The sequence below is a fragment of the Panicum hallii genome, chromosome 2, assembly GCF_002211085.1.
Source record: "Panicum hallii strain FIL2 chromosome 2, PHallii_v3.1, whole genome shotgun sequence".
NCBI classification, from domain to species: domain Eukaryota; kingdom Viridiplantae; phylum Streptophyta; class Magnoliopsida; order Poales; family Poaceae; genus Panicum; species Panicum hallii.
In genome coordinates, this window is record NC_038043.1 from 46,882,958 (window position 1) to 46,898,762 (window position 15,805).

A 15,805-nucleotide genomic window follows, 5' to 3' on the forward strand; every position below is an offset into this window, starting at 1 on the left:
GAATGCTGCATCCGCTACGATGACAGTACAAGTGTGCTGTTGAATCTATCTTCGGTTCCGAGGAGGAGAGAGAGCAAGAACGAAACGGAAAAAATTATCTACACTGCAAGGTTTCTGTGATCGAAGGAATGGTCGGGTTCCAGCTTGGAGCATGAACGATGAATCCGGGACCAACCGGTGCGAAAACGATGGAAAGGTGTGTTCTTGCGGAGAGAACGAACAGCCGTCGCCGGCGGCGGCGGACGGAGGAATGCGGCGGAGGGGCGGCGGGTCAGAAGAGGTTGAGGACCTCGCGGATGGTGGCGTTGCAGAGCGGGCGGCGGCCTCGGCCGGCGCGGAGCTCGCGGGCGCGGGCGCGGCAGAAGGTGTGGCCGCAGGGGATGAAGGCGGCGCCCTTGCCCCGCGCTACGCACACGCAGCACCGACCGCCCACGCCCCCGCCGCCGCCCTTCTCCTTCTCCTTCTCCTCCGCCGGTGCCTCGTCCTCCGCGTCCACGCGCTTCCAGTGCCCGCCGGCGGCGCGGGCCGCCCACTGCTGCTCCGTCCGCTCCAGCAGCGCCATCAGGGACACCCTCTCCCCCCGCGCGGCCGGCGCTGGCTCCGGCTCCGCGGCGACCGTGCCTCCCGTCGCGGGGCAGACGCCGCGGCGTGCGGATGCTGCTGCTGCGGCGGCGGGAGCGCGGTCCTCGTCCGCGTCGCGGATGACGTCGAGGAGCGTGCGGCAATCTGCCTAAAGATTAGAGTAACGTGCGATGGCCATCAGTGACTGCACGCTCGAGCTCGAAAGCTCATGTCCAGAGATTTTACTTGGAGTAGCAGCTCTGCACTCAGAAGCCTGGCAGCAGCCTGCCACTGGTGACTGGTGCTGTCTTCAGCAGCCATGTACGCAAGGAGAAAGCCGAAAGCCTTCTTTCGTGTTTCCCTATAAATCCCCGCGATATACGCAAGGAGAAAGCCGAAAACCTTCTTTCGTGTTTCCCTATAAATCCCCCTCCCAACTCTGCGTGTTTCCCTATAAATCTCCCTCCCAGCACTGCCCATTCCGCATCGCCTGCACTGAAAACCTCGCAGCGTCCCAGCACAAACACCGCTGCCCGCACCAATCGCTCGCTCGAAGCCAGCTTAATCAAGCAGCGAGCGCACCGGCGATTTGCGTGGAGACTTTGCATTGGGGGTGAGATGGCGCTGAACGGCGGCAAGACGTTCGTGCAGGACGAGGAGAAGCAGCGGCTGCTGCTGGAGCCTGGAGGAGCACACCGAGAAGCACTTCACGGCCGGCGAGGTGGTCCGGGACATCATCATCGGCGTCTCCGACGGCCTCACCGTGCCCTTTGCGCTCGCCGCGGGGCTCTCCGGCGCCAACGCATCCTCCACGCTCGTGCTCACCGCGGGGCTCGCGGAGGTCGCCGCCGGCGCCATCTCCATGGGGCTCGGAGGGTAAGCCTGCCTCCAAATTAAACTGCTGCATCATATTGTTTCGCGTAAGTATTTGCCTCTTCTGTGGCACGGTCGTCAGCAATCCGACATGCATAACAGAAGCTGAGCTCACCTTGGCTTCTCTCGCCATTGTTTCTTCCCCCAAAAGGCCGATTCATGCATCTACTGGTTCCAATTTTGTTTCCATCCCCTGCTCAAACGGGAAATTAATTCTGTCCAAAGACAAGGAGGAGAACTGCTAATCACTCGATTAAGAATGGGTGTTCATGCATGCAAAGATTTCCTGATGGCTATTCATGACATGCATGGATTCTTGAACTTTTACCAAAAACGGCTTCATCCATGTTTTTGTTTTCTGGCCTTTTCCTGCAATGGTGCCACTTCCTCATCAGACCACACCCGCTCTCTCTGACTGACCAACAAGATGCTCCTGGTGCTGGTATTTCACTCAATCAGAATGAGGTATCGATCCCTCCCTTTGCCGTGAAAAGGAAAACTTTTACTCGAGGGCGCCGTTTCGTGAGCTTGAGAGGCCAGGATCAAACATCCTACGCGGTGGATTATTAACTACTGCAAGATGCCACCAAGATGCAGAAATCATTGTAAATTAATATTCTAGGATAAGAAAAGAAGAGAGGGAGAGAGCGAGAGAGAGAGAGAAGGCCCAGAGAAATTTGAATTTGGGCCTACGCTTGTCAATTCAATACAGCCCATTTCAGCCATGCATTTGCCGCACCAGGATTGAGATTGACAATCGATCCAAAAGCCCAGCAGCCCAGCAGGCCGCACTTGATTTCGCCCCTAAATAATCCACACCTCCTTACAGACATAACACTAACACCACGTCACTTGAACACTACACGCAACCAGCAAACAAAATACACTACCAGCAGTAGTACAGTTACACTACTCGTTGCCATCTGCACAGCTACAAGCTTGACCAGTGACCGTATACATACAGCCACGTATACATTGCTGCGCTTATTTTTTTTCTTGCCGCACATATATAGGCTTACTAGCTGCTTGATGATCGGTGATCATATGGACTGCACGGCCCTGGCCATGGCGTAGGCGGCGGCGGAGGCGAGCGCGCCGACGACGGTGGTCTGCACGGCGCTGAGGAACGGCCGGTCGCCCGTGAAGCGGCCCTTGACGAAGCCGAAGAAGAGCAGCGCGGCGAGCGTGACGGCGACGGACACGGCCATGGCGTGCTCGGCGCGCGGCACGAACACGTAGGGCAGCAGCGGCTCCAGGCCGCCGGCGACGTAGGAGAGCGCGATCGTGGCGGCGCTCACCAGCGCGCGGCGGGGCTCGGGCTTCTCCAGCCCCAGCTCGAACTTCATCATGAACTCCAGCCACGCCTTGGGGTTGTTTCGGAGGGTGGTGACCACGGGGCCGTACTCCGCGGGGCCCAGCCCGTACTGCGACAGGATGTCCGCGATCTCGGCGGCCTCTGCGAGCGAGATTTTGAGAAGAGACGAGCGAGGTGGTCAGCAAATGCATTGCCGTGAGATTGTGAAGCTGCAGAGCTCGCCTGCGGTGGCTTACCGACGTCGGGGACGGTGTCGATCTCCTCCTGCTCGCGCTGCAGCTCGCGGTTGTAGTTGTCCGCCTCGCTCTTCGCCGCCAGGTACCTGCCAGCAGCAGGTGGTCAGTTCAACTGGGTAGTTGGTCAGTTCACCAAGAATGTGTCCACCAAGAAATTATTAGACACGCATGTCTTCCGCCCGTACCCGACATGCGTGTCTAATAATTTCTTGGGTAGTTTGAGCCCAACTACCCAGTTGAACTGACCACCTGCTGCTGGCAGGTACCTGGCGGCGAAGAGCGAGGCGGACCACTACAACCGCGAGCTGCAGCGCGAGCAGGAGGAGATCGACACCGTCCCCGACGTCGGTAAGCCACCGCAGGCGAGCTCTGGAGCTTCACAATCTCACGGCAATGCATTTGCTGACCACCTCGCTCGTCTCTTCTCAAAATCTCGCTCGCAGAGGCCGCCGAGATCGCGGACATCCTGTTGTAGTACGGGCTAGGCCCCGCGGAGTACGGCCCGTGGTCACCACCCTCCGAAACAACCCCAAGGCGTGGCTGGAGTTCATGATGAAGTTCGAGCTGGGGCTGGAGAAGCCCGAGCCCCGCCGCGCGCTGGTGAGCGCCGCCACGATCGCGCTCTCCTACGTCGCCGGCGGCCTGGTGCCGCTGCTGCCCTACGTGTTCGTGCCGCGCGCCGAGCGCGCCATGGCCGTGTCCGTCGCCGTCACGCTCGCCGCGCTGCTCTTCTTCGGCTTCGTCAAGGGCCGCTTCACGGGCGACCGGCCGTTCCTCAGCGTCGTGCAGACCACCGTCGTCGGCGCGCTCGCCTCCGCCGCCGCCTACGCCATGGCCAGGGCCGTGCAGTCCATATGATCACCGATCATCAAGCAGCTAGTAAGCCTATATATGTGCGGCAAGAAAAAAAATAAGCGCAGCAATGTATACGTGGCTGTATGTATACGGTCACTGGTCAAGCTTGTAGCTGTGCAGATGGCAACGAGTAGTGTAACTGTACTACTGCTGGTAGTGTATTTTGTTTGCTGGTTGCGTGCAGTGTTCAAGTGACGTGGTGTTAGTGTTATGTCTGTAAGGAGGTGTGGATTATTTAGGGGCGAAATCAAGTGCGGCTGCTGGGCTGCTGGGCTTTTTGGACCGATTGTCAATCTCAATCCTGTTGCGCCAAATGCATGGCTGAAATGGGCTGTATTGAATTGACAAGCGTAGGCCCAAATTCAAATTTTTCTGGGCCTTCTCTCTCTCTCTCTCTCTCTCCTTTTCTTATCCTAGAATATTAATTTACAATGATTTCTGCATCTTGGTGGCATCTCGCAGTAGTTAATAATCCACCGCGTAGGATGTTTGATCCTGGCCTCTCAAGCTCACGAAACGGCGCCCTCGAGTAAAAGTTTTCCTTTTCACGGCAAAGGGAGGGATCGAGACCTCATTCTGATTGAGAGAAATACCAGCACCGTACCAGCAGCATCTTGTTGGTCAGTCAGAGAGATAACGACTTGCATTTGGCGTGGCCAATTGGCCACTGCGAAGGTAAAAAGTTGAGAGGTGTAAAATCTGCTGATGATGAAACAAAAATTAAAAGACCAGTAGTCCAATTGGAGCAACCTTTTTCAGGCCGTAACTAGTTGGTATAAAGTGGGATCACTGAAACTTTACACTATACCGCCAAATTCGCCTTTCCCCGTCCGTTCATACTTCATACTACATCCCAATGGGTTAATGTATGCTGCAAGAAGTTCGTTTCTTTCCTGTTCTACAACATTGCAGTGTCCTGAAAAAAGGGGGAAAGGAGGACAAATACCTTCATGTCATTCAGAATCAGATTAGTACATCGTCCCAAGTGGTTTTGAAAAACCGCCGCAATGCCGAACGAATCCTAAAAAGATTCAAGTAAATCTTTGGGAGTATATATATTTTTAGTATGGATAATGGACGTCAACGTGGGGTTCTTAGGCTATCTCCAACGATATCCTCTAAATCTCATCCCCTATCCTTTTCCTCCACATCAACTTCATTCTCTATACCAAACTTAACTCCAACAACATCCTCTATTTCTATCTTCTATACCTCACAATCCCAATTTTTTATCTTTCTTCCAACTACTTCCGCCCGCCGCCCCTCCTCCCTCCTCCCTCCTCCCGCCCGCGCCCCTCCTCCCTCCTCCCTCCTCCCTCCTCCGTCTCCCGCGCCCCGCCGCCGCCCTCCTCCCGCGCGAGCCGCCCCTCCTCCCGCGCCGCCGCCCCTCCTCCCGCGCGCCGGAGCCGCCCCTCCTCCCTCCTCCGCCTCCCGCGCCCCGCCGCCGCCCCTCCTCCCTCCTCCGCCTAGGGCGCCCCGCCGCCGCCCCTACTCCCGCGCGAGCCGCCCTCCTCCCGCGCGCCGGAGCCGCCCCTCCTCCCTCCGCCGCCCCTCCGCGCCCTCCGCCCGCCGCCCCTCCTCCCTCCTCCGCGCGCCGCCGCCGCCCCTCCTCCCGCGCGAGCCGCCCCTCCTCCCGCGCCGCCGCCCCTCCTCCCGCGCGCCGGAGCCGCCCCTCCTCCCTCCTCCGCCTACCGCGCCCCGCCGCCCCTCCGCGCCCTCCGCCCTCCGCCTGCCGCCCGCGCGCCGCCCCTCCTCCCTCCTCCGCGCGCCGCCGCCGCCCCTCCTCCCACGCCGCCGCCCCTCCTCCCGCGCGCCGGAGCCGCCCCTCCTCCCTCCTCCGCCTACCGCGCCCCGCCGCCGCCCCTCCTCCGCGCCCTCCGCCCGCCGCCCGCGCGCCGCCCCTCCTCCATCCTCCGCGCGCCGCCGCCGCCCTCCTCCCGCGCGAGCCGTCCCTCCTCCCGCGCGAGCCGCCCCTCCTCCCTCCTCCGCCTAGGGCGCCCCGCCGCCGCCCCTCCTCCCGCGCGAGCCGCCCCTCCTCCCTCCTCCGCGCGCCGCCACCGCCCCTCCTCCCGCGCGCCGGAGCCGCCCCTCCTCCCTCCTCCGCCTACTGCGCCCCGCCGCTACCCCTCCTCCGCGCCCGCCGCCCCTCCGCGCCCTCCGCCCTCCGCCCGCCGCCCGCGCGCCGCCCCTCCTCCCTCCTCCGCGCGCCGCCGCCGCCCCTCCTCCCGCGCGACGCCGCCGCCCCTCCTCCCGCGCGAGCCGCCTCCCCTGGCCGGCAGTTTCCTCCCGCGCGCGCGCGGAAGGGGCGACAGGGATGGAGGACGCCGGTGCCCCCTTCCTCTGTGCGGGACGCAGAGGGCCTCCTCCATTTTACCGCACGGGATAGCGGGTACCGCTGGAGCTTTGCCGTGGCTACAGTATCCTCCATTTTAGAGAACCGATTCTTTTACGGTACACCGGTGGAGATAGCCTAACCGCGGCAGAATCGCGCTTCAGACCTCGGAAGCAGCGACATCTCCGCGTTCAATAATTCCCCTCGGGCCAATAATGCCGGCCGCCGCTACAGTCCACGGAGCGGCCCTGTAATCTTGTGAGCTGCACGGCGATCCCTCCCAGCTATGCGCTTGTCCGCACCTGCGGCCCGCCCCGATCGCCCGGACCCCGCAACGGGCCGTCGCAATCATGCGCGCCGTCGCCAGGACAGACGGCGCCGGGACGGGCCTGCCTGCCTGCCGGTCCGGCCGCCGGGGCCGCGGCAGCAGCGTCGGGTCGCCAAGTGTCCGCCGGCGGGACGGGATGATTGCGGCCGTGGTTTTGACCACCGGGTAGGGGTGGACGGCATCATGGTAAAGGCCGCTCGGCTACCTTACCCAGCACGATCTAATCGAGACCCCAAGGTGGGTGATCCGCGCCGCGTAGTATAATGTAGCCGCGGATGGCGCTGCCGTGCCGGCGCCTGAATGGCTCGATCCCGGTTCTGAACTTGTTCGGCGACAGCGGCTGCACCATCATGGGGACAATGGGTGTGTTCGTTTCCGGGTACCTAAAGTTTAGAGGGGTCACATCAAAGAGAATCTTGTCATTTAGAAGTATTAAATAAAATTTAATTACAAAACTAATTGCAGAACCCTAGTGCTAATTCGCGAGACGAATCTAATGAGGTATATTAGTCCACGATTAGCGAATAATTACTGTAGCATCACTGTGGCAAATTATGGATTAATTAGGCTCATTAAATTTGTCTCGCGAATTAGCACACAGCTGTGAAAAAAATTTATAAACAGATTTTATTTAATATTTCTAAATAGTAAGATTCTCTTTGATGTGATGGGTCTAAAGTTTAGATGCTGGGAAACGAACAGGCCCAATGTTGATGAGCTGCGGCCGATAAGTTCAGTGATGAGCAGACAGGTGTCCTCCGCCAGCCCAGCCAGAATACTCTTTCAATTTGAAAGTACAGCGGGGATCACATTGTTTTCTGTGAAATTTCTGCGCTCCACACGGCATCTCGACGGGCTCGCGCCTGCGCAGCCCGCTGCCGATCGATCGGCGTCGACCATCGATCACGTGGAGGCAGTCCAGTGAGATCCGGTTTGAATGCTCGATCCGGACTGTTCGCCCGCACAGAGCTGCAGGATCCGGACCAACCCTTCGGAGCGTGACCTGACAGAGCCGTTCGCCCGAGTCAACACACCGGCCTAACGTGTTCAGGTTGGGCAGGCGGATGGCCTGCTCTTCAACAATTCTGGTCGCCGTCGCCTGTTCCTTCGAACGAAAAAAAGGAGCCATCGATCATCATCGCTGATCTTCTCCTGTTCTGACCGGTATCCCCGCAGTTTGTACTGAACGTTTCCGAGGCGTTGAATGCAGGGGAACGAATCGGTGGAATGAGGCGTCTCGATGAACCCATGCACTGGCGCCCTGCTGGTTGGGCGGGCGGCGCGCGAGGCTCAGATGATACGCAATCTCCGAGCAGTAACGCTGGGATATCCGGCCAGCATGGTACTCGTTGTTCATGTGCGGCAAGCCAGCAAGGAGCGAAGGACCTTTACTCGTGATGGATACGATGTCCGTCCCGGAGATGGGGATCGCAGGATTGAATGCTGCATCCGCTACGATGACAGTACAAGTGTGCTGTTGAATCTATCTTCGGTTCCGAGGAGGAGAGAGAGCAAGAACGAAACGGAAAAAATTATCTACACTGCAAGGTTTCTGTGATCGAAGGAATGGTCGGGTTCCAGCTTGGAGCATGAACGATGAATCCGGGACCAACCGGTGCGAAAACGATGGAAAGGTGTGTTCTTGCGGAGAGAACGAACAGCCGTCGCCGGCGGCGGCGGACGGAGGAATGCGGCGGAGGGGCGGCGGGTCAGAAGAGGTTGAGGACCTCGCGGATGGTGGCGTTGCAGAGCGGGCAGCTGCCGCGGCCGGCGCGGAGCTCGCGGGCGCAGGCGCGGCAGAAGGTGTGGCCGCAGGGGATGAAGGCGGCGCCCTTGCCCCGCGCTACGCACACGCAGCACCGACCGCCCACGCCCCCGCCGCCGCCCTTCTCCTTCTCCTCCGCCGGCGCCTCGTCCTCCGCGTCCACGCGCTTCCAGTGCCCGCCGGCGGCGCGGGCCGCCCACTGCTGCTCCGTCCGCTCCAGCAGCGCCATCAGGGACACCCTCTCCCCCCGCGCGGCCGGCGCCGGCTCCGGCTCCGCGGCGACCGTGCCTCCCGTCGCGGGGCAGACGCCGCGGCGTGCGGATGCTGCTGCTGCGGCGGCGGGAGCGCGGTCCTCGTCCGCGTCGCGGATGACGTCGAGGAGCGTGCGGCGCCTCCTCGCCGCGCGTTCGCCCTCGCCCTCGTCGTCTCGCAGCTTGAGGAGGTCCCGGAGGTTGGACGACGCGGCGAGCTGCTCGGCCAGCGTCACTCCGCGCCGCGGCCGCCCCGGCGGCACCCGCACCTCCATCCCTCGCCTCGCGCGCGCACCACCAACTCAGGACTGGAGCCGCTGACGCCGCCTGCTGGCGCGGCCACCCGCTATCCTGTTTATACTGTCGTGACCGGTTCCTGTTCTCTTTGCCGCCCGCTCGGACTCTTGTTTTCGAGGCGCGAGGCGTCGTGCGCGCCCGCGCGGTCTCGGGCGCCACTTGGCGGCCGCGCCCGGCGCGCTCGGCTCGGCCGGCCGCGTCGCGCTAGCCAGCCGAGCCCCGCCCGCGCGGGAGGGTGGTGGCGACGGGACGGGCCGCGACGGCAGACGGTCTCGCCCCCGTTCTCCACCGCGCGGCAGCGCGGATTTTTGTATGGGCTGCCCTGCCCCGGCTGGCTGACCTGACTGGCTAGCAGCTGCGGTCGCGGGCTGCCGTTGCCTCGTGATGGGACACACTTGACACACCGATCACGGATGGGTGGGTGGATGGGCAGGCGCCGCGCGCCAGGAGCTGTCTACTTTTCTGGCCGTTTGGCGCGGGCCCGGGGGGAGGGGGGGGGGGTGTAGTAGTCGGGCCGTTTCAGGTTGGTGCGTCGACCGGGGCGGCGAGCCGCGAGCGGTGGCGGTCGCAGGGCGTTCAGGTTATGGTCGTAGTCGCCCATCACCGGACGGGTTCCTCGCCTGGAAAGGAGCCGCGCCGCAAGCCGTGGTGTGCTCTGATCGCGTTCCTCGCGCCGCCGGATTCCTGGCCAGTTGCGCGCAGCTCCTGCCGTGGTTTCGACGGATCAGCGCTGGCCGGCAGCCGGGGAACGTGAGCCGAGTGACAGTGAGCCGAGCGGCACAGGTTCGGGCACGCCAGCAGTTACTCGCTGCGCTTTACGCTACAAGCGGCGGCAGTACACCTTGCTTGGCGCAGCTGCAAGCCAACCGAGCCAAGCTGGACACCGCAGTGTGCAGAGGGGCCGTCCATTGCGCTGCGATCCAACGTATCAGCACTACTAGGACTTTTGATCAAGCTGCCAGGTTGAAATCATACCATACGGGATGCAAACTCTGAAACCATGATTACAAGCACGAATTTTATAACGAATCTGAATATATAAGAAAAAGGATCTCTCAGGTACAATTCCCTCCGGGTGACATGGGTGAAAACAGCTCTGTGACAATTGCAACTACAGGATAGAGAGAGGCTAAACACGTTACAGTATACGCCCCCATCACTCAAAATTTAGGGGCAGCAATGTACCAAGGAAATGTATCGAGTCGAACCATTTAACAAAACCCTGCCAATTTTGACCAATCCCCACACCACCACCTATGTTCTCCAAAGGCCAAAAACAAAAAGAAAGAATGGTACTGAAGCCACCTGTAGGGGAGTATGAAAAGTTTTGCTGTTCAAGTCCACTTGTGAAAATCTCTTCGACCGAGCAAATGAATGGTACTGAAGCCACCTGGGGGCCATGGAGCGACTCAACCGAAGGAACAAAATGGACTTGGTCGATAGCTGCATTAGTATGCAGACTCATTGGGCCGTGCCCACCAAAAATGTTGTATCCCACCTCCCAGTTTGCCCCTCTGATAAATTACTGATCGATGGATGGGCTGACAGAGATCTTATCCTAGTCGGCCACCCTCTCATAAAACAGAATGTAAGCCTCACAGTTCAGAACTTCCTCCAGAGAGGCTTCTCTCACTTGTCCATCGCTTGCGTAAAACCAAGACTTCGAGCTACTGCTCTGCTGCTGCCGACCTCCAATCTTGGCAGCTCTAACGTACGCAATATAATGACCTCCTGTCATGGTTCCCAAGTGCTCGACAACGCCAACAAGACGATAAGTGGTGTTGTTGTTCTCCTTACATCTGCAGGTAACAACAATAGTGATGAACAGGTCTGATATAGAATCACAAGATTCACAATCATGCCCTATCATAAAGAATCACAAGATTATAGAAGAAGCAATGATCGTCAGGTCTCATCCAAAGGTTATGGACATTAAAACAAAACATAGCTAAATATCAAATATTAGCTAATTAACTATAAACCATATCCCTCACAAAACATAAATGTACCAAAGTTGGGTAGTGAAAAGTTGAGGACCAAAAAGCTCAAGAAAGATATGATGTTTGCAGATTGATTAGGACACCAACTAATGGTATTTACCATTATATGCCCTCAATCATGACTGCATAGCTTAAAGTACTAAGTTCCTATTCAAATTCAAATTGTGCAGGCAGTAAGTATAGAATTCTGCTCCACATTATGTTAACAAGACAAAAGAATATGAATGTGTGCACACTTGTTTGGTTAACAAAGATCGGAAGCTGGAACATGAAGATTTCTTTTTCTTCACATGCCAAAAAAAAAAACCTGCTGCACATGCTTGAGAAGAATCTGCATGTCAATGCTACATCCCATTCTATAATTAAAAAGATCACAAAAAATTGGATTGTTTATTTACTATTGTACTGTGCACACATAATTACTGTTTGTCAATTTGCAGTGGTATGCTATTTTGATCATTTAGTGGGTAACATATATTACTTAAAAGCCAGAAAGAAGCAGCCCCTTTGTATCATTAACATGCTTTTGCAAATAAATAAAGAAGATAAAATACTTAAAATTGAAATCATGTTACTCTACTCTATGAGTTGCAATAGATAAACCCTGATGAAAAAGATTGATGTTTAACTCTTTCTTTCATGGATAGGAGCATGAAAGCTTTGAATCAGAAAATAAGACAGCAAGCTATCAGCAATTATCTTTCCATCATTCTATGTAGCAAATCCTAGAGTATTGCATAAACCTAGGGACATGATCTAAAATTTATGGCATGGCTATCTACTTCTTGGCAATCGCCAATAAGAAAAGCTACTCTAACTTCTTCATAAGAAGAAAAAAACATCTATGACAACAAGAAACACCCTGCATTCAATTGAATCAGACCAGTAATGTGGTTTATTCGGACGACAAGAGTGAGGTGTTGTGTATGAGGAACCAACACTACTTGGAACGTACCAGCCAAAGCATAACACTTCATTTTTTTTATCTCAGTATGTGTCTATGGCATGTTACTTGCAAGAGTACTTTTAGTTGATTAGACACCATACATGATCAGCAAGTAAAGAATATACACATGATACCTTCACCATGCGGCCAGTAGGAATAAAGTTTTAACGAATTGCAGCAAAGCAGAACACAATTCTGACTAAAGGAAAAATAAGATAGTTTCAGAAGTAAACAGTACCTTGGGTCCATGAATGGTTGTATATCAAGCATCTCCTTAAAGCGCACGTGCCCTTTCAATTTCTTATATCGACCATGGGAATCCTGGCTGAATCTGTTCAAGTTAATCGTCAATACAGGTGGAGCCTTGCTTATAAGAATTCTTCTCATTGCAGCTCTGAAAACCTTTGTCTCATCCTCTTTGTTCTTATTTTGGCTATCTTGCATTTGCTGTGCCTTACCAACCATCTTCATTCGCTTCCTCCTGCCTTGATTCCTTGTGATGACATCTTCATTATCTTTTGCACTCTGCAAGGTTTTTTGTGCATCCGATGGAAGGCTACTAGACACAACTTCTTCAGCACCGCCAACATGTTCAGCTTCTACATTGTTAGTTGCACTGCAAGAGACAGAATCCCTATCACAACTCACTGGTGCACTTGTAGACTCAGCGGTTATATCCACATTATGTCCATCATTATACTGGATATTCACATCATGTTGTTGCTTATTCAAAGATGAGGACTCCAGTTCTAAGCTTCTCAAATCCACACTCTGTTCCTTATGGTCAGTCTGACTGTTTGACGGTCCAGTCTTCTCAACTGTGAACACTGCACCAGTTCTCTGTATAGTAGCATTTTCTGTGTCTGGACAATTACCATTGCAGTGTTCAGGGTCAGCCAAAGAAGGATCCGCACATCCACCTTCCTTGCAGTGTATACCAGAATGTAAATTGTCAGAACAATCATCAGTTGCCATAATCTGATCAATGTCCTTTTTGCAACCATCAGTAGTCATAACCTGATCAATGTCCTCTTTGCTGCAGCTCATGATCAACTTCTCACCATCTTGTCTTCCATCACCACCTGCCATCATCTCCTCACCATCCTTTATTTCAGCACCGTCCGTCATCTCCACGACATTTTTTGCTTCATCAGCGCTTAGGCGTGCAGCATTAGTACAGTGCTCACACAACCATGGTTCAGATAGCAGCTCTGGTTCAGTATACAAAGCCAAGCAGCCCTCAACTGATACAGGAGCATTACTATCATCTACCTCATCATCAGCACTATTACTACTCCAAGCCATCACATCAATATCTTCAGCTTTACCATTTTCTTTCTTGACTTCAGAAGTAACTTCTGGCTCATTGAACATATCACCAAAACCATAGTCATCTTGCTCTACGTCTCCACCATATGCAGGTTGTGTATTATTTTCCGTTACTGGAGAAACATCTGGAGGAGGAACTGCACATTCTGAATTCTGCGAATTTTCTATGGTTTCATCCCTTTCCTTGACAGTGGTACCAAATTCTTTATAAGGAAGTAAGATAACAGGCTGCAAAAGGGGAGCATCATCAACAGTGTTCTCACCTGAGTGCTCAGAACCCAAGATCTGCTCTTTAGGTACGGCATCATCCTGAGGGTGTAAAGGACCATGTGCAGCATCCCTACTTTCCCAAATATGTCCTGTTTCAGTAGAATCTGCAGAATCAAGAATCTCAGATTTTGTTTCATCAGCATCAGCAACGTAATCCAACCAGCATATGCTATCCACCACATTCGAAGTGGCCTTTTGTTCTTGATTAGACACAGAAGCACATGACTCACTGCAGATAGAGGGCTCTGGCTCTTTCTCGCTGACTACCTGTTTTTCTGAACCAGGAATTTGGGAATTGTTGCGCGCATCAATTGTTTGAATCTGTTCTTTGTTACTCTCCACTGAAGGAGATGCTCGAGCAGGAATCTTCCCATATCTACGACTTTTGTTCCTATCTCGTATGGACTGTTTGGTCTTCTTTGCGCGTGGGGATGAAACACTCTTGGTAGGAGGCCTCCGTGATGGAACTGGGAGCGAGAGATCAAGGAATTGATCGTGTTTAACGGAGCTGTGTGAGCATTCTGTGCTGGACACAGTACTAGACAGCTGACCCCCAAAGATGGAGTCAACAATTGTGGGGACCCCTGCATCTGAAGCTTCTTCCACTAGCTTTCGTGCTTCAGTTTCCTCTGTACGTAAACCGTCAAGAAAACAACGGAGTAGTTCATGGCTATCCTGCATCTGGTAGCCTCTGAACTGTGGATATTTTGAGCAAATGCTTGAGAAGAGGTTTTTCGGGCTAAGCGCCCCTCCTGCATGGTTTGAAGCACTTGTCTCTCCAAAAAGCTTCTTCAGTGACATAGCAAGTGCCCCTGTAGGAACATCTGGCCCTAATATCTTCCTGCGCAACCTATCAAGCGCGAGGAGGTTCTGCAGCACTGCATTGAAGAAGCATGTGTTTCCAAGATTTGGCAGCCCTTTGATCACATTAGCATGGGGGTTAACCAAACCTGATGCATCAGGATCCTCAATACCAACCACCTTATCATCCACTACTTCTGCCACAACTGTCTCTATTTTGGGCATCTCAATTGACACCTCCTTTTCACAGGACAAACAATAAGCAACTGTTGGGTCATCATACCTTGCAGCCCACCAATGCCGATCCTGCTTAGCATGCCGCCTGGCATGTCCATAGGGCTTGGCATCCTCTACTGCACCACCACAAAAATGCCGACCACAGTCCAAGCAGACCCACACATCGCTTTTCTCGGCCTTTGCCTGTGCCTTGGCAGCAGCGCCTTTGGAGGCGCCTCCTTTCTTCTTCTTCCCACCTTTCTCCTTGCTTCCAGCACCACCTTTCTTTCTCGGGGCATCCTCCCGGCAATGCTCGCACGATGCAACGTGCTTGGAAGACAAGATCTCCAGGAGAACCTTGTCCAAGTGAGCACTGTCACGGCTGTAGTGGCCGCAATGCTCCCTGCCACTGGCTGATGCAGTTGTTTCTTCTGCTGAGTGGCTTGCGTCCTGCGATGCCGCATCACCAGGTCCAACATCTGAGGATGAGGCTGAAGGACCCCGTTCCTGCGCTTTACGCAGGTTCTTGGGCTTAGGCTTCACCTTCTTCCCCATCAATACTGGATAGGGGCGGAATCAGCCAGGGGCATGCGGGGGTTCAAAACCCCCTAAAGTCTATCTCTCCAAAACGAACTGCAACCACAAGTCGTGTAGATTGATCTTCCCCCCAAGCAGAAGAGCCTAACCACACCAAACCAAATCAAAGATAGACGGATTAGCGACAAATTGAATGAAGACAAAGAAGAATATGGTTGCTCTGTCACAGCAAAGAAGAGATCCCTAGACGAGCTGCAAGAACAAACCCATCTTAACCAACTAGTGTCCCTTACCAACGAAAGAAATCGAACAAAGCCCGGATGGATCTGCCCTCCGCTACTGTCCAGCACCAGTAGAGGCCGGGGGAGAGGGCGCGGGCCACGCCCCTCTACTTGAGAAGGCTTCGGAGGAGGAGGTCCTGGCTGGTTGTGTCCCGTCGCCGGCGGTGAGGCACAGGAAATAGGCGGCGGTAGAATAGGAACTGACGAGAGAGAGCAAGGGGGAATGGAAAGCTCCCTTAAGTTTGCAGCTTTCCCGTTTTACCCTCGGATAGGGTTTTGGTGTCCTAATCGAAACTGGGCCCGGTTCTCTTCAAACCCGTTGCTCTTCAAGCAGGGTTTGGGGCGGGCTCTCCTTCTATCCCCGCGTGCTTCGCCGGAGTAGGTGCGGTGGCTGGTGATGGCAACGACCACAGCAAGGAGGAGGCTGACGTGAGGGTGATGGCCAGGGCGAGGGGGAGGATCCGGCCCGGTAGTGCAGGTCGGCGGCGAATCGAAGAGAGGCGAAGGGAGTACAAGGCATGAGGCGGTCGAACCGGCCCTTTGGTGGCCGGTGGAGGTCAATGGCGGGGGTGGAGGGAAAGTGGTGCCGGCGTGCAGTCCGCGGCAGGTGCG

The 15,805-nt window shown here is 55.4% G+C and overlaps 3 protein-coding genes and 1 pseudogene across 3 annotated transcripts; 1 reads left to right on the forward strand and 3 right to left on the reverse strand.

Annotated features, from left to right (window-relative positions):
• Positions 1–1,059: 1,059 nt before the first annotated feature.
• Positions 1,060–4,083, forward strand: LOC112880063 (annotated as a pseudogene).
• LOC112879919 (vacuolar iron transporter 1.2-like) lies at positions 2,137–3,177 on the reverse strand. The gene is made up of 3 exons (XM_025944353.1): positions 3,152–3,177; positions 2,986–3,071; positions 2,137–2,890 (listed from the first exon to the last, which is right to left on the reverse strand). Exons 1-3 carry the CDS (start codon positions 3,175–3,177, stop codon positions 2,475–2,477), a joined length of 528 nt encoding a protein of 175 aa, XP_025800138.1. The 3' UTR covers positions 2,137–2,474.
• Positions 4,084–7,898: 3,815 nt separating the features above from the next.
• On the reverse strand, positions 7,899–8,791 carry LOC112881152. The gene has a single exon (XM_025945844.1). It carries the CDS (start codon positions 8,789–8,791, stop codon positions 8,210–8,212), a length of 582 nt encoding a protein of 193 aa, XP_025801629.1. The 3' UTR covers positions 7,899–8,209.
• Positions 8,792–9,814: 1,023 nt separating this feature from the next.
• On the reverse strand, positions 9,815–15,385 carry LOC112879929 (ubiquitin carboxyl-terminal hydrolase 2-like). Its single transcript, XM_025944370.1, has 3 exons — positions 15,206–15,385; positions 11,998–15,056; positions 9,815–10,612 (listed from the first exon to the last, which is right to left on the reverse strand). Exons 2-3 carry the CDS (start codon positions 14,928–14,930, stop codon positions 10,372–10,374), a joined length of 3,174 nt encoding a protein of 1,057 aa, XP_025800155.1. The 5' UTR covers positions 14,931–15,056; positions 15,206–15,385; the 3' UTR covers positions 9,815–10,371.
• Between the last annotated feature and the right edge of the window lie 420 nt (positions 15,386–15,805).

Excerpts from the sequence above, each read along its gene's own strand:
- LOC112879919 (XM_025944353.1), bottom strand. The coding sequence starts at position 3,177 with ATGTCGGGTACGGGCGGAAGACATGC. Across the intron at positions 3,072-3,151 it reads GGTACGGGCGGAAGACATGC|GTACCTGGCGGCGAAGAGCG; the intron begins GTGTCTAATAAT and ends TGCTGCTGGCAG. Across the intron at positions 2,891-2,985 it reads CGACACCGTCCCCGACGTCG|AGGCCGCCGAGATCGCGGAC; the intron begins GTAAGCCACCGC and ends TCTCGCTCGCAG.
- LOC112881152 (XM_025945844.1), bottom strand. The coding sequence starts at position 8,791 with ATGGAGGTGCGGGTGCCGCCGGGGCGGCCGCGGCGCGGAGTGACGCTG.
- LOC112879929 (XM_025944370.1), bottom strand. The coding sequence starts at position 14,930 with ATGGGGAAGAAGGTGAAGCCTAAGCCCAAGAACCTGCGTAAAGCGCAG. Across the intron at positions 10,613-11,997 it reads CAACCATTCATGGACCCAAG|ATGTAAGGAGAACAACAACA; the intron begins GTACTGTTTACT and ends TGTTACCTGCAG.